Here is a 23,000-nt window from a genome sequence, read left to right as displayed (position 1 = left end):
GCCTAAGTGTCTGATGCTTTAGGTCTATGTACTGGCCACTTATATCTTCTAGGTTATGGAATGTAGAAGACCATCTTTGGCGGAAGGTACCTGATTTTCCTCTGGAGATATCTTACCTTAAATCCATAGCCCCTTCCTTAAAAACACCTGAAGATAGTTAATGCATTTTAAAGTCATCTTTTTCTATTTAGGGAGGTACTAAACTGTATATAACACAAAATTTGTCATTATAACCATCTTTAAGTATACAGTTCAGTGGTATTACATTCACAATGTTGTGCAACCATCACCACCATTTCCAAAACATCTTCATCACCCCAAACAGAAAGTATACTCATTAAGCAATAACTCCCAATTCCTTCATCTCCCCAGCTCCTGGTAACCTAATCTATTTTCTCTCTCTATGAAATGGAATCATATAATTTGTGTTCTTTTGTGTCTGGCTTATTTCACTTAGCATAATGTCTTTAAGGTTCATCCACACTATAACATGTATCAGATTTTGCTTCCTTTTTAAGGTGGGTAATATTCAGTGTGTGTACACACACAGACACACAGGGTCAGGCAAAAGTAGGTTTACAGTTGTGAGTACTCAAAACACAAAGTTTATTCTTCATCTGTTTCTTCTTGCTTCTTGAACATCTGGTGCATGTACTCTAGGAACCTTATTCTGAATTCTTTTTTCCGTCATGTTGCATATCTCTGTCTCACTTAGCTGCTTTTCTGGCGAGTCCTCCTTTTCTTTCCTTTGGGGGTTTCTTTGCCTACCCATGTTTGATCTCGCTGACATATGTAGATGTTGAGATGTTCAGTGGCTGCTCCCTGGGTGGCAGGGGCTCCTTGGGTTGTGGTTGCTGCTCAGACGGTTGCGGTAGCAGCTGCTTTCCAGTTGGCAGCAGCTCCTCTGGTGGGTGTTGTTCACAGCTGTGTTGGCTCTTCTGGCTGGTGGGGGGAGGCTTCACGTACAGCTGCTGTTCCACAGACAGAGGGTGTGGTGATCAGGAGGCTGCGGTGATCAGGGGGCTGCTGTTGCTTGGATCTGCGGTCTGGGAAACGCTCCTCTCTTACCAGCACTGCATGATCTGGGAAACGCTCCTCTCTTATGGACACTGCATGGTCTGATCAGTTCCTCAGGATGCCCCCTTTAGTCTCAGTTCTCCGCAATCACAAAATCCAAATCTCAAATCTCCTGGCGCCAGCAAACCCGCGGAACTCCTTACCCCGGTCAGGGTCTGTGTCTGTCCCAAGAGATGCGGCTGTCTGCCACGCGGTCTCCCTCCGACCCTCTGGGCTCAGGTCTGGCAAACTTTCCTGCCCAGATCCCTGGTTTTTAACCTTTCCAGGGGAGGTCTGCCCTTCCCGGCTGCAAACCGTCTCACCAGCTGAGTAAATTTGCCAATTCGGGGTGGGTGTTATTAGTTTCAGCTGCTTACTCCGTTTGCTCCGGGACAAGACCTGGGACGCGTCTGCCTATATCGCTGCCATCTTGCTTCTGCAAAGTTTATTCTTGTATTATTATTTATTGTATTATTTTTCCACATAAACAACTCTAAACCTACTTTTGCCCCACCCTGTATTTGGGTAGTTTTCATCTTTTGGCTATGTGAGTAATATTGCTATAACATTGGTGTACAAATATCTATTCAAGTTCCTGCTTTCAATTCCAGAAATGGAGATACTGAATCAAATGGTAGTTCTGTTTAAATTTTTGAGGAATTGCCAAACTGTTTCTTGCAGTAGCTGCATTATTTTACACTCCCATCAACAGTACATAAGGGTTCTAATTTCTTCACATCCTTGCCAACACTTTTATTTTGTTTTATCTCTTTTTCTTAATATCTGTCTTGTTGGGTGTGATGGTTTACTGGGGTTTTAACTTGTATTTCCTTAATGACTAATGATGAACATTTTTTGTGTGTTTGTCATTTGTGTATCTTTTTTAGAAAAATATCTATTCAAGTCCTTTGCTCATTTTTTAATTGGGTTGTCTTTTTGTTGTTGAGTTGTAGGAATTTTTTGTAGTTTCTGGATACTAGACGCTTATAAAATCTGTGAATTATAAATATTTTCTCCCACATATATTTATAAAGGATAGTGGTCTATATTTTTATTTGTAGTGTCTTTGGCTTTGGTATCAAGGTATTGCTAGCCTCATAGGATGAGTTGGGAAGTGACTCTCATCTTCAGTTTTTTGGAAGGATTGGTGTTAACTCTCTAAACATTTGGTAGAAATCGCCAGTAAAGCTGGGTCAGACTTTTCTTTTAGGGAAAGTTTTTGGTGACTGATTCAATCTCCTTACTTAGTATGGGACTATAAAGACTTTCTGTTTCTTCTTTTTGTAGTTTGTATTTCTAGGATTTTTCTGTTTTATCTAGGTTATCCAGTGTATTTACTGTACATACACATTCAGATTATTGTTCTTAATATTCTCTTATAATCCTTTCTATTTCTGTAAAGTCAGCAGTAATGTCTCCTCTTTCATTTCTAATTTTACTGATTTGAGTCTTTTCTCTGTATTTTCTCATATTGTGTATGTTTTCAGTCCTTTAGGTTTTATTTTTTTTATTTTTTTAAAAATATATTTTATTGAGTTTTTACAGAGAGGAAGGGAGAGGAATAGAGAGTTAGAAACATCGATGAGAGAAAAACAGCGATCAGCTGCCTCCTGCACACTCCCCACTGAGGATGTGCCCGCAGCCAAGGTATATGCCCTTGACCGGAATCAAACCTGGGACCTTTGAGTCCGCAGGCCGACGCTCTATCCACTGAGCCAAACCGGTTAGGGCTTTAGGTTTTATTAAGACTTGTTTTGTGGCCTGATATATTATCTGAATTGGAGAATGCTTCATGGTTTCTGTGTGTATTCTGTGGTTGTTGGGTAATGTGTGCTGTATATGTATGTTAGGTTTAATTGGTTTCAAGTGTTGTTCATGTCCTCTATTTTCTTATTGACCTTCTGTCTGATTTTTTTATTCATTATTGAAAATAGGTATTGGAAAAAAAAAATAGGTATTGGAGTCTCCAACTCTTACTATAGAGCTATCTATTTCTCCCTTCAGTTCTGTCCATTTTTGTTTCATATATTTTGAGGCTCTGTTAAGTTTATAGTTATATGTTTATAATTATATGTTTATAAATTGATGAATTGCACCTTTATTAATATGTAACATCTTTTTTATGGTAAACTTTTTTGACTTAAGTGCATTTTATTTCATAGTGATACAACCACCCCAGCCCCCCCTTTTTTAAAAATTTTATTTTATAGCCAAAACCGGTTTGGCTCAGTGGATAGAGCGTCGGCCTGCGGACTGAAAGGTCCCAGGTTCGATTCCGGTCAAGGGCATGTGCCTGGGTTGCGGGCACATCCCCAGTAGGAGATGTGCAGGAGGCAGCTGATCGATGTTTCTCTCTCATCGATGTTTCTAACTCTCTATCTCTCTCCTTTCCTCTCTGTAAAAAATCAATAAAATATATTTTAAAAAAAAATTTTTATTTTATTGTTTAAAATATTACAAATAGTAGTACATATGTATCCTTCTTTCCCCATTGACCTTCCCCCAGTCTCTCCTACCCCCCAGCACATGCCCTCACCTCCCCATCCCCTGGTGTCTTGCGTCCATGCTTATATGCATGCATACAAGTCCTTCCGTTGATCTCTTACCTCCTCCCCGCCCCCCTCCAAGGTTGCCTTTTACATTTTGTTGATCATTTCTTTTTCTGTACAGAAGCGTTTTAGTTTGATATAGTCCCACTTGGTGATTTTTGTTTTTGTTGTGCTCTATTAGTTCTTCGATAATGGTTCCCTTTAGCTTCTGAGCATCCTATATAACAAAAGCCCAATATGCTAAGTGTCCGACCGTTTGACTAGTTGCTATGATGCTCACTGACCACCAGGGGGCAGATGCTCCGACTGGTATGTTAGCTTGCTGCTGGGGTCCGGCCTATCGGGACCTGGCGAGGTGGGCTGGACACCCCCTGGAGCCCTCCCACGGTCCTTCCCTGTCCCCGATCGTGCACTGGTGGGGTCCCTCAGCCTGGCCTGCGCCCTCTCACAATCCAGGACCCCTTGGGGGATGTCAGAGAGCCTGTTTTGACCCCCGAAGGCCAGGCTAAGGGACCCCACTGGTGTACAAATCCGTGCACTGTGCCTCTAGTATTTAATAACTTGACTTTGCCTAGTAATTCCAGTGTCTAGGCTTCCTCCGGCGTAGTTTCTCTCAACTTCCTTTTTTCCTATGAATGACTCCTATTTTCCTGTTTTCTGCATTTGAGTATTATAAAAGTCAGGATTCTTCCCCTCCTTGGGGATTACTCTGGAGGATTATAGCCATCCATTTGTAGAGTGACTTTTATAGAGTCAGTATTCTATGTTGCATGTGGCCACTAAAGTTTCTGTTCTGTTACCTCTGCAGTCAGCTTGTGACCTGATAGGGATTTCCTTAAATGTCTGGATCGTTAAAAGGGGAAGGGGAGGGATTGATGTATCTTCAAATCTTACAATAGATACCCTAGGGAAGAAGGACCACCCCAAATTTTTGGAGGACTAGGGCTTACTGCTCAGCCTAGCTCCAGCCAGTCACTCTAGGAATCGGGGAGATAGGTGGTTCACATCCGCTCTCTTACCAAAGATCAAGCACTCCCCTGGTGCGTTAAGTGTTTTATCAGGTTCTAGAGCCCAAAACAGTTGGTTCTGATTGTTTTTTTCCAGCTTAATGTTTGTTTCAGTGGAGGGAATTATCTCTGGAGTTCCCTATGCCACCATTTTCCCTCTTAAAGTCTATTTAAGACTGTAAATAGAAGGGATCCCTCTTCCTTCTGGGTTATAGATGGCACAATCTTTAACTTCTGCAGAGACACACTAATGATTTGGACATGGGTGAGGTAGTGAGAACGATCTGGGACATAGCAAACATTCCACCTTGGTAGGAACAGAGCCACTCCATTTTGAATTAGATGATTGTGGGTCCTCCTATGTCAGACTCCCTGTGAGGAAAAAACCTAAGGACTATAGGCTAACCCACCAGCATCACACTATTGTAAGGTACCACAGTAGCTTCTCCATGCTTGCTCTTTGTAAGTTACCTACTTTTATTTTTTGTTCGTATTTACTCTGTTATTATTCTAGCATACTACTACAAAATGCATAGAGGAACCTTTAGGCTGCTGGGTAGCAAATTGGATCCTTTACCTTTCCTGCGATAGTTTCCTGTCTTCCCAGGTAATGGGGAATAATGTACTCAGGTGCTGTGATAATGATCTGCAATACCAGCTACTTTGAAGAGCTGAGATTATATGTGACCTTGTAAGAGTTTTTTTTAACAGCAGAAGAAAACATTTTTTCTTTCAGAGATCTAGGGTCATTGAGTTAATTGGTTCTTTTTCAATTGTCCAGAATAGAAACCTTTGCTCAACTCTCTTATCAGTGTTGAAGAGTGAAATGTTGCCATCATAGTAAGATCAATGAGATGTAATAGTCTCATTTCAGTATCTAATGAATACATTTGCCTTGAATTAATGCTGCTAGGCATATATCAAGCACTCAAATAGTTGATTAATTGAAATCAAAAGTAATTAAAATAGTTTTTTTCATTTGTTTTTATTTGACTGATTTTTTTATTAAGTAATCATGAATCGTTATATCAATCTTTCATCTAATAAAAAAATCAGATTTAGTGTCAAAGGCTAGAATTAGCATGTTTTCTTTCTCTTTTCAAGTTTGGCTTTAGGAGTGTATGTGGGCTCAATATTAATTCAGTCCAACACATAAGTAGGGATGAAGGACGGCCTCATGTCCTAACAAAGGTAGTGTCAAAGAACCAGGAATGTATATGCACCCCTATGTTCATAGCAGTGCTATTTACAATTGCCAAGATTTGGAAGCAGCTCAAGTGCCCATCTGTAGATGAATGGATATAAAAGATGTGATACATTTACCCAATGGAATACTACTCTGCTGTGTTAAAAAGAAGGAAATCTTACCTTTTGTGACAGCATAGATTGACCTGGAGAGTATTTTGCTAAGCAAAATAAGCCAGTCAGAGAAAGGCAAATACCATATGATTTCACTTATATGTGGACTCTAATGAATAAAATAAACAAAATAGAAACAGACCCATAATACAGAAAATAGACTGGCAGTTCTTAGAGGGGAGAGGGCTGGGTAAAAAAAGGTGAAGGGATCAAGCAAAAAAAACAAACAAACCAGAAAACAAAACTCAGACACATACAACAGTATAGTGATTACCAGAGGGGAAGTGGGATAGAGGGAGGCAGGAGTGGGTATAACAGGAGGATAAATAGTAATGGGAGGAGTCTTGACTTGGTGAACACACAATACAATATACAGATGATGCATTATAGAATTGTACACCTGAAACCTACATATTTTATTAGCCAATATCACCCCAATAAATTCAATAACAATTTTTAAAAATTAAAAAAATTTAAAGAACAGAAATGTACCTCCAGATTTCTAAATCATTTTCCTGCTTCAGATAAGAAAATGTCTAAATTATATGGCCAGAATTTTTCTTTCCTTGAAGAATTCCAAGAGATAAGACTTTAATATCCAGGCTCCCAGTACTGACTCATTAAATACTTGATTGATTTTCCTTTATTATTTTGTCCTCTATTAAAACACATTAGTAATCTACACTAATAAAAGAGAAACATGGTAATTGGCGTACGACCGCTACCCTTTTCATTGGCTAATCAGTGAGTATATGCAAATTAACTGTCAGCCAAGATGGCGGCCGGCAGCCAGGCAGCTGGAAGCAAACATGAGGCTCGCTTGCTTCAGTGACTACAGACTGCAACGTTCCCCGCCTCACTTTCCGGCCTCTCAGTTGCAACTCTAAGCAACTATCTACTATGTTGCAAATAAGAAAATAAACAAAAGCCCAGAAACCGGCTTTCAGTCAGCCAGGCTTTAGCAACATTGTATCGATGTTTTCAGCGGCGAGGCCTCAGAGCTAAAGCTGGCCCAGAATAAAAAAAAAAAGAAGAAAACAAGGATCGGTTGGAAGCTTCAGTCACTCGCTTCAGAAAAACAGCCTTCAGCCCCTCACCCAAACTGGCCAGGCACCCCAGTGGGGACCCCCACCCTGATCCAAGACACCCTTCAGGGCAAACCAGCCGACTCCTACCCGTGCACCAGGCCTCTATTCTATATAGGGAAAGGGTAATATGCCTCCCAGCACCGGGATCAGCGGAGCAGCGAGGCTCCCGGCACCGGGATCAGCGTGACAGGGAGCAGCGCCCAAAACCCCTGATCGCCCTGTGGCTCTGTGTGTGACAGGGGGCGGGGCCACAACCTCCCTATCTGCCCTGCTCTGTGCCTGATAGGGGGGAGCTCCCCAATCCCCTGATTGCCCTGCAGCTCTGTGTTTGACAGGGTGCAGCGCACCAACCCCCCCCCCCCCCCATGGGCCCTGCTCTGTGTGTGACAGGGTGTGGCACGCCAACCCCCCCCCCCCCCCCCCCCCCCGCCACGGGCCCTGCTCTGTGTGTGACAGGGTAGAGCCATAACCTCTCCATCGGCCCTGCCCCGAGTGTGACAGTGGCGGCGCCCCAACCCCCTGATCGGCCCTGCTCTGTGGGTGATAGATGGTGGCACCCCAACCCCCCTCCACGGGCCTTGCTCTGTGTGTGACAGGGTAGAGCCATAACCTCCCCATTGGCCCTGCCCTGAGTGTGACAGGGTGCAGCGCCGCAACCCCTGATCCGCCCTGCTCTGTGTGTGACAGGGGGCGGTGCCCCAACCCCTTGATCCGCCCTGCTCTGTGTGTGACAGGGGGCGGTGTCCCAGCTCCCCTATCGGCCCTACTCTGTGAGTGACAGCGGGGAGCTCCTCAACCCCCTGATCAGCCCTGCTCTGTGCATGACAGGGTACAGCACCCCAACCCCCTGATGGGCCCTGCTCTGTGCGTGACGGGGTGGCGCTGCAACCTCCCCATCGACCCTGCCTTGAGTGTGACAGGGCATGGTGCCCCAACCCCCCAATTGGCCCTACCCTGAGCGTGACTGAGGGTGGCATTGCAACCTCCTGATCTGCCCTGCTCTGTGCATGATGGGGCGGTGCCCCAACTCCGCAATCGGCCCTGCTCTGAGCCTGACCAGGGGCTGCACTTAGGAATTGGGCCTGCCCTCTGCCACCCGGGAGCAGGCCTAAGCCAGCAGGTCGTTATCTCCCGAGGGGTCCCAGACTGTGAGAGGGCACAGGCCAGGCTGGGGGACCCCCCCCCCCCAACCCCGGCCCCGAGTGCACAAATTTTTGTGCACCGGGCCTCTAGTTTTATATATTTTTTTGTGGAGTTGGAATCACTAAACCCAGTTTTGTTTGAATTTCCATATGCATGAATTATTTCCCCATTTATAGGAGCAGTCACATAGATGAAATTACATAAATCTTCTCTTTTTCGTTTTTTAAAAGTTGACATTAAAAGTTCATCAAATGTTAAACAAGGTTGAGAACATTACCAGCACCCAAGAAGTACCCACCTGTTGACTCTTCTCAATCATGGTGCCTTCTCCCCGCTCCGCCCAGGAGCCTAACGTTTTTGGTATTTCTGTCCATGATTTTATTTATATTTCACTACCTAATTATGATTTCCTTACATATATAGTTTTGTTGGGATCATTTATAGCGTATTTTTTTTGTTCTACTTTTGTACAACCTTGTGAGATTGAGCCACATTGTTTGTAGCTGTGCTCATTTTTATTGATATGTAGGATTCTATTATGCAGATATCTCATAATTGATCTGTTGTACTCTTGCTGGGTATTTGGTAGTTTCCAGTGAATATTCTTGTATATGTATCTTGGGACCCAAAAACATTTCTATGGAATATATACCCAGAGGAGTGGCATGGCTGGATTGTAGGGAGTATGTATGTTCAACTGTAACAGTCTGCAGAGTAGTTTTCTAAACTGCTATCCGTTTTCACTCCATCTATTTTACTATCAATGGGTATTTGGGCAATGTGCAAGTACTGTTTTCTTTGTGCCCAAACAATTTATTTTAGTAATAATCTGCTGGTAGCAAATTATTCCAGTATTGACTGTATGAAATGCCCTTAATTTGCTACATTCTTAAAGGAAGTTTTCACTGGGTATTGAATTCTGAGTTTGTATTCATTTCCTTTCAGCACTTTTTCTGTAAGCTTAAATACTCCTGACTTGTCTGCTCTTCCTCTAGGATCTAGTTCCCATCATTATTCCATCTTTATTGCCCCCCCCCCCCCCAAAAAAACCCTATATTGCATTTATCTTCATTTTTAAAAGGATAGCTGCAATTTATCAAGTTATTGAAAAGTATCCCCCTCCCCAGTTGCTCTCACCTTTGTAAGCCATATCTGTTTACAAAGTTTTTTATTGCCTACCTATATTATCAGACCCTTGTATATGCCTTATTCTTCTATTTCTTACTGAACCGTTAGTGAAGTGGAAATAAGGTCCCTATGTTTGTTTCATTTAGTGATCTATAAACAAAGGAGAAAAACTGGACACATGTAGAGGAGGTAAAGTGATCAAGACAAGTCAGATGGCCTTTCTGTTCTGTAAAAGAAAGGGATGTGCTGTTACTAGAGCAGACTTGATGTTTAAGGACCGAGTTGGGGGCGCGGAGCAGCCATTTCCATAACACAGGTGCCAGAGCTCATTAGAAATACTGTGAGCCAAGGTGTCAGGCAGGCTGGGTCTGAGTTATGTTCTACTTACTGGCTGTGTGAACTGGAGTTATGACTCTTTCTGGCACGTGTATACTCAAAAAGTGTCTTCCTCCTCTAGCTTTATACGTTAGTATAAACAACTATACAGTTGTTGCTCCATTTGTTTGTTTTTAAATGAAGTTGTCAGAATCACAAGCACGTTTGGTTTTAGGCTCATTTCCTGCTCCTGACTGATTTTTCTCTTTTAAAAGCCTCTCCTCTGGTGTTGGATCTGTCCCCTTAGAAAGAGGGCTGTAGTGATGTGGAGAAGCACAGTTGCTTTGCAGCCAGTTTGGGTACCGCATTGACTAGTTTACTCCTTTTGCCTGCTCCTCCCTTTGTTTTCTAATCCAGAGTAGAACTTAAATGAACAGCTAGGTTTGTTTCATTTTCATCTTTGATTAATCTTAAGAGGCCGTTGGCATGTACATTTTCTGTGATTGCCTTTCTTCCTCAATATTTAGATCAGTGGTTCTCAACCTTCCTAATGCCGCGACCCTTTAATGCAGTTCCTCATGTTGTGGTGACCCCCAACCTAAAATTATTTTCGTTGCTACTTCATAACTGTAACTTTGCTACTGTTATGAAACATAATGTAAATATCTGATATGCAGGATGTATTTTCATTGTTACAAACTGAACATAATTAAAGCATAGTGATTAATCACAAAAACAATATGTAATTATGTATGTGTTTTCCGATGGTCTTAGGCAACCCTTGTGAAAGGGTCGTTCGACCCCCAAAGGGATCGTGACCCACAGGTTGAGAACCGCTGATTTAGATGGGGCTTGAGGCTTGAAAGGCATTTGGTACAGAAAAAGGATTAGAGAAATGCTATAGCCCCAGGTCTCAGGTTCAGGGGGAGGCCAGCAGCTCCTGGCAGCCAGCCTTGGGAAATGGAAAGGAGGCTTTCTCCCCTGGTTCACACTCTCTCTACTCCTGTCATCCCACAGAGTGGACAATAGCCTGTAATTTAACACTCTGCCCAGGGGCTGCATTCTGTCCAAGGTACCTGCTGCTGAAGTATCACCTGTTCTTTTAATAACTTAATTCTTAATATCTAAAGTTTATACATACACAGAAAAGTTTGTGCTTTTCTCCCAAAAAGAGATGTATGCCCTGGGCAGAGGTGGAGGCCAGGAAGGGAAAAACAGGCTGGTCACTAAAGCCCAATCTCAGAAATCACTCTAGGCACATGTCAAGGTATTCTTTCCATCTTACTCATTTTATCATCATCCCAGCTGGTAAAGTGGTGAACATAAAAACGTTTATCCTGTCTCCAAGAAGAGAAGGAGGCCCCCGCAACACAGGCAAGTTCTGGTTGTGGGTTCGGCAGCTTGGAGGATCAGACAGGGCAAGCACTGGACTGCCTCACTCCTCCTGTCCTCAGTGCTCTAGCAACTGTTGCCTCTGCTGATAGAGCCCCTGAGGACTGCTGCACAGGTTTAACTCCTGCCCACCACCCGCCCAGGGGCCAGCAGAACCACACACGGGCCATCAAGCGGAGAACGTGGTTACTTGTACACCCGCTGCGTCTCTCCTCAAGGGCAGGAGCAGCGTTACACTGAGGCCTGTGAGACAGCCTGCCCACGTCAGTCCAGGAGGTTGGCTGACGTCAGCTGTGAAACATAACTGCTTTTTCTTGGCTGGCTAACAAAAGGAAAGTTACTGTGACCAGGGCTGTCTAGGAGCCCGAAAAGCATGGAGAGGAGACAGAATGTGGTCTCCATCCAGCCCAGGTGTTGGTGTGTTCCTTTCTCAGGGGGCTAACAACACTAATATTTTTTTGCCAGCCTGTTCTGTAGATTGTAGAAAGGGCGGGGGGGGGGGGGGGGAGTGGGGGCGGGGAGAGATTTTTTTTTTTCCCAAGCAAAAGGCACAAAGAAATACAAATGAGGAATTTTTAAGTAAAAAGAGGTTGGAGTCCAGACTGGCTAGAGGTCAGACATCTTTCCCCAAAATGTTCAAAGCTTCCCAAAGGGTCCAGAAATAGACTTTCCATCACAGTGCTACGGCATGTTATTGAAAAGATAAGAAGAAGGATAAGAGCTCAAAAATAAGCCTTTTTTTCAAAAAGCCCTGGTGCCTCTCAAGTTGGTGCTAGCTCTGGGCCCACCGCCTGTGAAAGGCGGAAGCACAGGTGGGAGTAGAGACCTCAGGGCACCTGGATGCTCGGTTAGAATCATTCCTTAGTTATGCCCCAATAAAGATATTTTAACCGGCAAGCCTGGGAAATCAGGGCTCTCTCCATCACTGCACTCTGGGTATCTAGCAGCTGTCTAGTCCCATGTAAGACATGGGAACTGCTTCTCTCTCACCGCTGCTGCTGTTTGTGGTAGACATATGTAGGTTGTGACATATTTTGGGAAGTATTGTTGACCCTTGAACAACACGGGTGTTAGGGGCACTGACCACCACCTGCACAGTCGAAAATCAATGTCTAACCAAGTCAGCCCTCCATCCCCAACTGCAGATCCAAACTACAGTTACCCCTTGAACAACACCTGTTTGTGCAGGTCAAACCTAATTATTTAAGGGACAATGGTAAAGTATTTTATTTTTAATTTAAATTCTTTATTGTTTAAAGTATTACATGTGTCTCCTTTTTCCCCCATTGACCTCTCCCTGGCCGCTCCCACTCCCCAGCACATGCCCTCACCCCCCTACTATCTGTGTCCATTGGTTATGCTTATATGCATGCATACAAGTCCTTTGGTTGATCTCTTAACTACTCCCCTACCCTCCCCTGCCTTCCCTCTGAGGTTTAACAGTCTGTCTGATGCTTCTCTGTCTCTGGATCTATTTTTGTTCATCAGTTTATGTTGTTCATTATATTCCACAAATGAGTGAGATCATATGATATTTATCTTTCTCCGACTGGCTTATTTCACTTAGCATAATGCTATCCAGGTCCATCCATTCTGTTGCAAATGGTAAGAATTCCTTTTGTATGGCAGCGTAGTATTCCATTGTGTAGATCAGGGGTCCTCAAACTATGGCCTGCGGGCCACATGCGGCCCACCAGGTGTTTTTGCCACCGCTGCCTATTGCTTAGCAGCTGACTAGTTTTTATTTAAACTATAGTCCAGCCCTCCAATGGTCTGAGGGACAGTGAACTGGCCCCCTGTTTAAAAAGTTTGAGGACCCCTGGTGTAGATGTACCACAGTTTTCTAATCCACTCATCTGCTGATGGGCACTTAGGCTGTTTCCAAATCTTAGCTATTGTAAATTGTGCTCCTATGAACACAGGGGTGCGTATATTCTTTCTGATTGGTGTTTCTGGTTTCTTGGGATATAGTCCTAGAAATGGAATTACTGGGTCAAATGGGAGTTCCATTTTTAATTTTTTGATAAAATTCCATACTGTTTTCCACAGTGGCTGCACCAGTCTGCATTCCCACCAGCAGTGCACCAGGGTTCCTTTTTCTCCACATCCTCGCCAGCACTTGTCATCTATAATAATAAAAGCGTAATATACTAATTAGACCAGACAGCCGAATGACCAGACGTCCTTCCAGATGACCTTCCGGACAAAGCCGGGGCTGTTAGGGCTGAGGCAAGCCTCCACAGCTGGGAGGGCCGAGGCAAGCCACTGCAGCTTCAGGGGCCAAGCTCCTTGCACGAATTTCGTGCATCAGGCCTCTAGTTTGTTTATAATAGCCATTCTGACAGGTGTGAGATGGTACCTCATTGTCATTTTGATTTGCATCTCTTGGATTATTAGTGACATTGAGCATTTTTTCATATGTCTCTTGGCCTTATGTATGTCCACTTTTGAAGTGTCTATTTAGGTCCTTTGCCCATTTTTTATTGGATTATCTTCCTTTTGTTAAGTTGTAGGAGTTCCCTATAAATTTTGGAGATTAAACCCTTATTGGATGTAACATTGGCAAATATGTTCTCCCATGCAGTGTGTTCTCTTGTTTTGTTGTTGGTTTCTTTTGCTGTGCAGAAGCTTTTTATTTTAATGTAGTCCCATTTGTTTACTTTCTCAGTTTCCATTGCCCTAGAAGCTGTATTGGTAAACATATTGCTACAAGATATGTCTGATATTTTGCTGCCTATGAATTCTTCTAAGATTTTTATGGTTTCCTGTCTTACATTTAAGTCTTTTCTCCATTTTGAGTTTATTTTTGTGTATGGTGTAAGTTGGTGGTCTCTTTTCATTTTTTTGCATGTATCTGTCCAATTTTCCCAACACCATTTATTGAAGAGGCTATCTTGACTCCATTGTATGCTCTTGCCTCCTTTGTCAAATATTGAGCATAGTGGTTTGGATCGATTTCAGGGTTCTCTGTTCTATTCCATTGGTCTATATGTCTGTTCTTGTGCCAGTATCAGGCAGTTTTGAGAACAGTGGCTTTGTAATATAGTTTGATACCTGGTATTGTGATCCCACCAACTTTGTTCTTCTTTCTCAGGATTGCTGTCGCTATTCGGGGTCCTTTTTTATTCCATATAAATTTTGGGGGAGATTATTCTAGGTCTGTCATATGCCATTGGCATTTTAATGGGGATTGCATTGAATCTATAGATTGCTTTGGGTAGTATGGACATTTTAATGATGATTCTACCAATCCATGAACACGGAATAATGCTGCAATGAACATATGAGAGCATATCTTTTCAAATAAGTGTTTTGGATTTCTTTAGATAAATACCCAGAAGTGGAATTTCTAGGTCATATGGTAGTTCTATTTTTAATTTTTGGGGGCATCTCCATACTGTTTTCCATAGTGGTTGCACCATTTTATAGTTCTAACAGTGCACAAGGATTCCCTTTTATCTATCTCCTCTCCAACACTTGTTGATTTACTGATGATAGCTGTCCGGACAGGTGTCGGGTGATATACCTTATTGTGGTTTTAATTTGCATTTCCCTGATGATAAGTGATCTTGAACATCTTTTAATATGTCTTTTGGCCATTTGTATGTCCTCTTGAGAGAAATATCAATTTTGAGTTTCTCTGCTCATTTTTTAGTCAGATTGTGTTTTTTTGGTGTTAAGTTGTATGAGTTCCTTAAATATTTGAATATTAACTCACCATATGTATCATTGGTGACTATCTTTTCCCATTCAGTGGGTTGTCTTTTTTGTTGTTGTTGACGATTTTTTTTGCTGTGCAAAAGCTCTATAGTTCAATAGCAAACATTTGTTTGTTTTTTCTTTTGTTTCCCTTGCCCAAGGAAATATATAGCTAAAAATATGTATGTTACTAAGAGCGATGTCAGATTATTTACTGCCTGTTTTCTTCTATGATTCCCGGTCTTAGATTTAAATCTTAAATCCATTTTGAGTTTATTCTTGCATGTGGTAAAAGAAAGTGGTCCAGTTTCATGCTTTTGCATGTGTCTCCAGTTTTCCTAACACTATTAAGAGATTATCTTTACCCCCTTGTATACTGGTATATTCTTGCCTCCTTTGTCATAGATTGAGCATATAGGTTTGGGTTGATTTCTGTTCCATTGATCTGTGTGTTTGTTTTTATGCCAGTACCTTGCTGTTTTGCTTAATGTAGCCTGTAGTATAGTTTGATATCAGGTAGCAGGATACATCCAACTTGTTCTTCTTTCTCAAGAGTATTTTGGCTATTTGGGGTCTTTTGTGGTTCCATATAAATTTTAGGGCTATTTGTTCTAGTTCTGTGAAAAAATTCATTAGTCTCTTATAGGGTTTGCATTGAATCTATAGATTGCTTTGGGTAGTATGGACATTTTAATGGTGTTAATTCATCTGCCTTCAGCGAGTCATAATCTTTTTGCTGGTGGAGGACTTTGCCTCAGTGTTGATGAAAACACAGTCTGTGAAGTTCATTTAAAGTGAAGCACAGTAAGACAAAGCACAATAAAACGTGGAATGCCTGGGCAGTAAGTCTGCAAGCACTTACTGCATGTTGATTACCTGCTAGACACTGTGCTAAGCCCTAATGATGGACATCATTGACTTCAAAGAACTTACATTCGAGGGGAGGTAGACAGTATGGAGGTGCTCCCCAAAGTGAAATAAAGCACAACATGAATACCAAAACGATAGACCAGCTAGCATCGAGACAGGTTTATGAATCCCAGCTTCTTTTTGGATAGGGAAAGGTCATTTGTGGCAGGAACTAAAGCTGAAGGGCAAACCAGACTGGGCATGAAAGGCTGTATATCAGGCCAAGGAATTTGAGCTTTATCTTGGGACTCGCCCTTAGCAGTTTTAAGTAGGAGAGTAGCATAGTCTGATTTACCCCCTATGAATTCTTTTTTTTTTTTAATCCTCACCCAATGATATTTTTCCATTGATCCTTAAAGAGAACAGAAGGGAAGAGAGAGATACATCGATTGGTTGTGTCCCGACCGGAGCCAGGGATCAAACCTGTATCCCAGGTACAGGCCCTTGACTTGGAATCAAATCAAGCCCACGACCCTTTGGTGTGCTGGCTGCCACTCTCACCACTGGGCAACACCAGCCAGGGCTGAATTCTGATTTTAAATGGTGACGTGACCTCATGTGTTTATCAGTTTCTGCCCTCAAGCTGACGTGCCAGTTGTAATATTTCCAGTAAGTAATAGAAAACTCAAAATGGCATAAAGTCAGCGTGGAGGAATCTTGAAGATATAGTGAAATAAGCCAGTCACAAAAGGACAAATACGTATGATCCCACTTACAAGAAGTTCCTACAGTAACCAAATTCATAGGGACAGAAAGTAGAATGGTGGTTACCAGAGACGGACGGGGAAGAAGGATTGGGGTATGGAGTTTGTTTTACAAGATGAAGAGTTCTGGAGATGGATGGTGGTGAGGGTTGCACAGCAATGTAAATGTACTTAATACCACTATACACGTGAAAATGGTTAAAATGGTAAATGTTATCTATTTTACCACAGTACAAAAAATTACCCCCAAAAATGGCTTAACCCAAATGGAAAACATTATTTCATAACTTCATCGTTAGAGTAGCTTCAGGATTGGGCGAATTCATGGTTTCAGCAGTAGCAATAAGAGACCCAGGTTGTCTTCATCTGCCTACTCTGCCATCCTCCACACATCTTCATCCTCAGGCAGGTCCCCTTGCAAGACATCTGCCCCCGGCAGAAATTACTTTCCAACACAACGGCCATGAAGAGAGACCATCTTTCTCCATCTCTCTTTTTAAGACCAAGAAAGTCTTCCAAAGTCACATATTGCTCAGCATCTCCATTTGAATATCTAACAGCCATTTCATCAGCAGCATGGCCAGCACCGAGCTCCTGATGTCCTCCTACATCCCTCCTCCTCACTGTCTTTCCAGTCTCATAAGTGGCAAGTTCTCTTGTCTCCCAACCCTTCCGTCACTCAGGCCAAAAGTCTTTGGGTCATTTTGGACCCCTCTGTTTATGTCACACCATATACATCAACAAATTATTTTCTTTTGACTCTGCCTTAAAAATGTTTCCAGACTCCGCCTACTTTTCACTACCATGACTTTGCTCTGAGCCAATTCCATATCTTCCTAGATTATCCCAGTAGTTTAACCGGTCTCCCTGTTTCTGCCCTTGATCACTTATTCATTGAAAAAAAATATTGGAGTTTTTAAATATGTGCCAGGTATTGCTCCTGGTACTAGCAGTTCTGCAGTAACTAGAACAGATCAAACTCCCTGACCTCTTGGAGCTTTCATTCTGTTCTCAAAACAGCAATCAGACTGATCTCTTTCAAATATAAGTCAGTTCTGTCTCTCCTTTGATCAAAATCCTTAGTTCACCTGCCCATGCTAATAGTATCTACCTGTAACTGAAGATGAGGAAAAGTCAGGTTTTAACATTGACGTTCCTGTTCTCTATTGAATGCTGCTGTGCCACAGAGCCCAGTTCAGTTTGAATGTGGATTTTCAAGTGGGAAAAAGGGAAGTGGAAGAATCGTTTCTAGCAGGTAGGACTCTAGAAGTGGAAAGCGCTGCATTGAATGACTCCAGGGGCATCTGTGTGATAGAGCGATCATTCTGACAGTGATTTCTCAACCATCTGACTCTCTTCCTGCTCCTCCTGCCTTCTTTCACAGAATTCTTTGGGCAAAATAGAGCTTTTAAAACATATTGAAACCTCTATTAAATGGATGTGAGTTTTTTAAATTGAGATATAACATACATGCAATAAAATATATTTTAAGTGTACCACTTAGTTTGTGCATGTGTATGTTCCCATGTAACTACCAATTCAGATCAAGATACATTTTGAGAACTCTCAGTCCATATTATCTTCCAAATGTAACCAATATTCTAATTTCTGTCACCATAAAATTAGTTTTGCCTTTATCTGATGGAATCTTTTTTTTTTTTTTTTAATGCTCACCCAAGGTTATTTTTTCCATTGATTTTTAGAGAGAGTGGAAGGCAGGGAGGAGGGGGAGACAGAGAGATACACCCTGGCCAGGGCAAGGATTTAACCTGGGAATCAAACCCTTAGGCCAACCTTCTATCCACTGAGCCAAACTGGCCAGGGCAATGGAATCTTTTATATCTGGTTTCTTTCATGCAAAACAAGGTATGATACTCACCCATGTTGTTGCAGATTGCTGCACAGTATTCCATTTTTTTAAAATACCACAATTTATCTATTCTATTGATAGATTTTGGGGATATTATGAATAACATGTCATTTGTTGGATGTAAGAATTCTTCTCTTCACTTGACAGTATAAATGCTGGGTCATAGGATATGCTGATGGATAGAGGATCTGATAAAGTGTCCGTACCCCTCTGAGGGTTTTGAGAAGCCTTCCTGTATTCAGTGGTCTGAGCTGTACTGCCTGACACATTAGTCTTCATGTCTTCTCCTCGCTCTAGCCCAGGCCACAATGTTGAACAGAGTAATGATTAGAATGCAAAGACAAGGTGATATTGTACAAGGTTATGAGTAACAGCAATCCTTGGATTAAAAGGGTAATTCTCCAGTGACCTGTTATCACAAGATATGGTTCTGTTAGCCCCATTGCATCAGTTTCGTTTAGTACCTGAAAATTTTTGAAGGGGGTAGGAAATCCTCTTCCTAAATAGCAAACGTTTAGGCCAAAGAATTAGGCCAGACTTGAGAGAACTAACAGTTAACTTGATTTCATGCACAAAACTGATCACTAGCAGTACAAAGTGATGAACAAGATACATGGAGCTTACCCTGCGGAAGAGGCAGACCAGCCATCACTGTCCATTGTGGAGGGCAAAGCACTGTAAGGAACACTCTGGTTTTCATTTACGTCACACAAAGTGCTCTGAATACGACCCCACAATACTGACCCGTGACGTACAGGTTTCCACACATCAGGCAGTTCTGCAACACTACCTGGGCGTCCTACAATTTAGCTCAATTCCGACACTGTCTCCCTGGAGATAATGACAGATCTCACAGCTGAAGGGCTCAGTCCCACAAGACTGCTCCCACTTCAGATTCCAGTCACGAGTCTAGGTTGTTACCTACCAAAGGGCTATAAATTGTAGGTTCCCACAACTCCCTCCTGAGGTTCAGTTAATTTGCCAGAGGGAACAACATGAGGAAAGAGGCAGACACTCACAGGAACTTAGAAAAATTAAAAATTCACTCCAGCCTGGAGCATAGTGTTTAAGGAGAGAGTAGTTGCAGAAGATGGAAATATAATCAGATACTAGATCATGAAAAGCTGTAAAATAATAACAATATCAGCCAATGTTTCTGAGGAATTGGCCTTTTCCAAGCTAGACTAATCACATTTCATGGACTACCTCATTGAATACTCAGCATCCTTAACACATAGGTACATCGTTACAGACGATAAAATGACAGGTCCAGGCCTTCTCTAACAGATCAGAAGCCCATTCTCTTAACCACCCTCTAAGAGACTATTACATAAGCCATCTTTATCTTCCTATGGGCTCAGCTTCTTGATTGTGTTGTACTTTGGATTGACTTAAATTAGCTAATGTTCCTTCAATGTTTGCAAACATAAAACTGGTATAAACTCCAGGTGCTTATACTGATCATGTATCAAAATAAATCAATAAAAACAAAACTATAAGACTAATGAAATTAAGTTGCATTAATTTAATGTGACTGATGATATTTTGCTGAAGTTGTCACCCGCGAGGAGTGAGTAGGCCCTGGGAGTAAGCGCAGCATACCTTCGCTCCTGGCGCTCTGTGGAAACCCCGTTTTCCCGCACCTCTTGTCTCTCAGCTTCCTAGAAAGCATACTGCTGTTGGGCTTCATTGGAGTGAAGACATCTCACATATGCAGCCTCTGAAAGACAGCACCTTGAATTCAAAATAATAGAAATGGTCCAAACTTATTAAAGTAAGATTCAATCTGAAACACAGTGTGGTATGTGAGTGGGAGAGGGGAGAGTGGCTAGGAGGGAGTGTTTGGTGGCTTTTGAGGGTTGCTATGGTTATGCATATTAGAGATTCTTACTTTTATAGTTTTGCTTCTTCACAGGGGTTGGCACCAGGAATTATTACAGAAAGATTGGCTACCGGTTACAAGGCCCATACATGGTGAAGACGCTAAAATATTAGCTTCAATCGTCCACCTGATGCAGTGTTTCTGGCAGGAAGTGGAGATTCCAGGTGTCTTGAATATTCAGTGGAGAGGCTGAGCAAAGCAAATGGACCTACCCTGTCCCCTTGGCGAGAAGCTTCACCCTCATCCTGCAGCTGCGGAGACTGGAAACTGCTCTCAGGGCACGACCGGGCGTCTGGTGACCAAGCATGGAGCCTCTGGCGCTCGGCGCTCCTGTGCCCCGACCTGTGTGTTCAAGAAGTCACTCCAGTTTTCAGGGCTAAGTCATGTACCCAGTTTCTAAATCCTGCATGTGGCCAGCAAGTGACTTACTCAGACTGACAAAAGCAAACTAGTCAACTCATTTGGGTTCCATACTTCATGAAATAAAACTAGATGGTGGGTAGGAGCAAAGTTAGGAGAAACTTATTTATATGGTATAGGGACAAAAAGGCAGGTTGAACACATGAAGACTGACCAATTTTGAACTCTGGACTTAAACACAGAAGCATTCCAGCACACAAAAATGAGCTTTCCTTTTATGGCAAGTCATTCTGGTTACTGTGATGTTTGCAGTAACTGTGTGATGGAGAGAGGAGTTGACATATGTTTATGTTTCAAGCTTGAAGCCAGCCCTTTTCATTCTACAGTGGGCCATTACGAACGTCCTTAATTTCACAGTTTTTTTGTCTCTACTTCCTACTCTCTTTACAACTGCAGAACAGTGTGGGCAGCACCTACGCCCAGAGAAATGATTGGCTTCTCCTTCTGTCTCTCCTGAGCAGGTGGAGTCGGGCATGCGTGTGTCTTAGGTGGCGTGGCCCTAAGTGAAGATGCCCTCCCACAGGAGCTGTTCCCTGCATTTTAATTTTTCAAGATGAATTTCGGTTTGCTTTAAATGGATAAAGATAAGAGTTCAACTCATATGAAAGCAAAACTAAAAACGGTAATGCGGAACAGGCCCAAATCTAAAGATAGGAAAAAGACTGGCTTCTCCCAGCTCCACCTTGTTGAACTGTCTCGTAAGTCCCAGGTTATCTAAGGAGAGTCTGCCTGGAGAGGGTCAGTCCATGAGAGCATGGCTGAACCCTATGCCCCTCGGCTGCTGTGGCGTTTCACAAATGGGATTGATTCTTCTCAAAGGTACAAAAAATAAAACCGACAAACAGAAGGATCATATAAGGCAGTGGTTCTCAACCTTCTGGCCCTTTAAATACAGTTCCTCATGTGACCCAACTATAAAATTATTTTCGTTGCTACTTCATAACTGTAATGTTGCTACTGTTATGAATCGTAATGTAAATACCTGATATGCAGGATGGTCTTAGGCGACCCCTGTGAAAGGGTCGTTTGACCGCCAGAGGGGTCGCGACCCACAGGTTGAGAACCGCTGATCCTCTCCCTGTAAATGCGGTGGCATTTGCCATGAATTTGCAGGGTTGTCTCCAGCCTGTGACACTGTTCGCTTCCCCCTGGGGGCTGTCAGCCGTTTCATTCAGCTGCCACGAGGCCAATGCACTGCCTTCCCGTGGGCTCGGTGGAGCCAGAGGCTTTCCATGAGCGTAGTTTAGGGTACTTAGCTGCTTCTCAATTACGTGTGTGTTTCCTTTAAAAATAAAACTGTTAAGCTAACAAAGCATATACTGTGATGGCTGTTAGCACACATGACGAGCTAGGAGAGCGGGCTGGCCCAGGCTTGCCTCCACCGAAGTCTCTGCACCTCCAGTTTCTCATCTGTCCTCTTCACCTGTCAAACTGTGTGAGGTGCAAGCAGGTCCCTTGTAAAGTTGTAAAAGGACTTTCACATGTAAGGTTCATTGTAAAATGACACTTTAGAGCAAGTTTTTAAGACAAAATTGCCTGTTTCTAATGGATAAGTCATTGTTTCATCTGGATTTTCATCTCGGGGCTCAGGAGTACCTACCTAGCTCATCCCCAGCCGTGCTAGGAGTGAGTCTCCTAGCCTTGAGCAAAGATGCGGAGCTTCTCAAGCTTCCCGGGGGTGCAGTCCCTGCAGCGTTCTGTCACTAGTACCAGCTTCTCTGCTGACTGCCAAGGACCTCTCCTGGCATTCGTGGCACTTGGCACTCCGGTGGCCTGGCCGGCCTGGCCCTCCCAGAAATGGGTGCTCCTCAGTAGAGCAGCCGCCTCATAAGAGAGATCCATTAGGCAGGACCCTGCGGCCTCTGTATTAAGCCTTGAAAGCTGCACCTTGGGTTCCTGATCTGTATCGAACAGCTGAGCAACCACCTCAAACCAGATAGCTCTGCTTAGTTCAGCTTCTTGTGATATCACCTGGAGAGTTAAAAAAAAAAAATTCAGAACAGACTGAAATCTATTTGAATAGAAAATGAGATTTAAAAAAAAAAAAAAAGATCCATATCACCCAGTGAAAGAATAAAGCTCAGTTTCTCAAATGTGGGAAAGAATGAACCCCCTTTAAAGGAAAAAATTTCCACAGGCTCAAAAGAATACTGAGATGGCCCTGGCCGGTTTGACTCAGAAGACAGAGTGTTGGCCTGCAGACTGAAGGGTTGTGGGTTCCATTGCAGTCAAGGTCACGTACCTCAGTTGCAGGCTTGATCCCCAGCCTCAGTCTGGGTGCATGCAGGAGGCAACATACTGATGTCTCTTTCACATCGCTGTTTCTCTCTCGGCTGTCTCGCCCCCCTCCCTTCCACTCTAAACATCAGTGGAAAATATCCTTGTGTGAGGATTAACAAAAAACAAAGCCTGTTCTCTAAAAATATCCTTCAAATAGCAAATTTTCATTTCCAAAGATTTTTTGTGAGACTCATTAAAT

At 42.8% G+C, this 23,000-nt stretch overlaps 1 protein-coding gene across 1 annotated transcript in view; it reads left to right on the top strand.

Annotated features, from left to right (window-relative positions):
• Positions 1-21,833, top strand: part of ELP3 (elongator acetyltransferase complex subunit 3) — a 92,448-nt gene extending 70,615 nt beyond the window's left edge. Inside the window, exon 15 of the mRNA XM_070415539.1 lies at positions 20,135-21,833. Coding sequence (XP_070271640.1) covers positions 20,135-20,214 — 80 coding nt within the window. The 3' untranslated portion in view covers positions 20,215-21,833. The remainder of the gene's footprint in view (positions 1-20,134) is intronic.
• Positions 21,834-23,000: the final 1,167 nt, after the last annotated feature.

This window comes from Myotis yumanensis, unplaced genomic scaffold, assembly GCF_028538775.1.
Source record: "Myotis yumanensis isolate MYYU_CA2020_CCGP unplaced genomic scaffold, mMyoYum1.0.hap1 SCAF_5, whole genome shotgun sequence".
Lineage (NCBI taxonomy): Eukaryota > Metazoa > Chordata > Mammalia > Chiroptera > Vespertilionidae > Myotis > Myotis yumanensis.
This window is presented reverse-complemented; position numbering and strand designations above follow the sequence as displayed.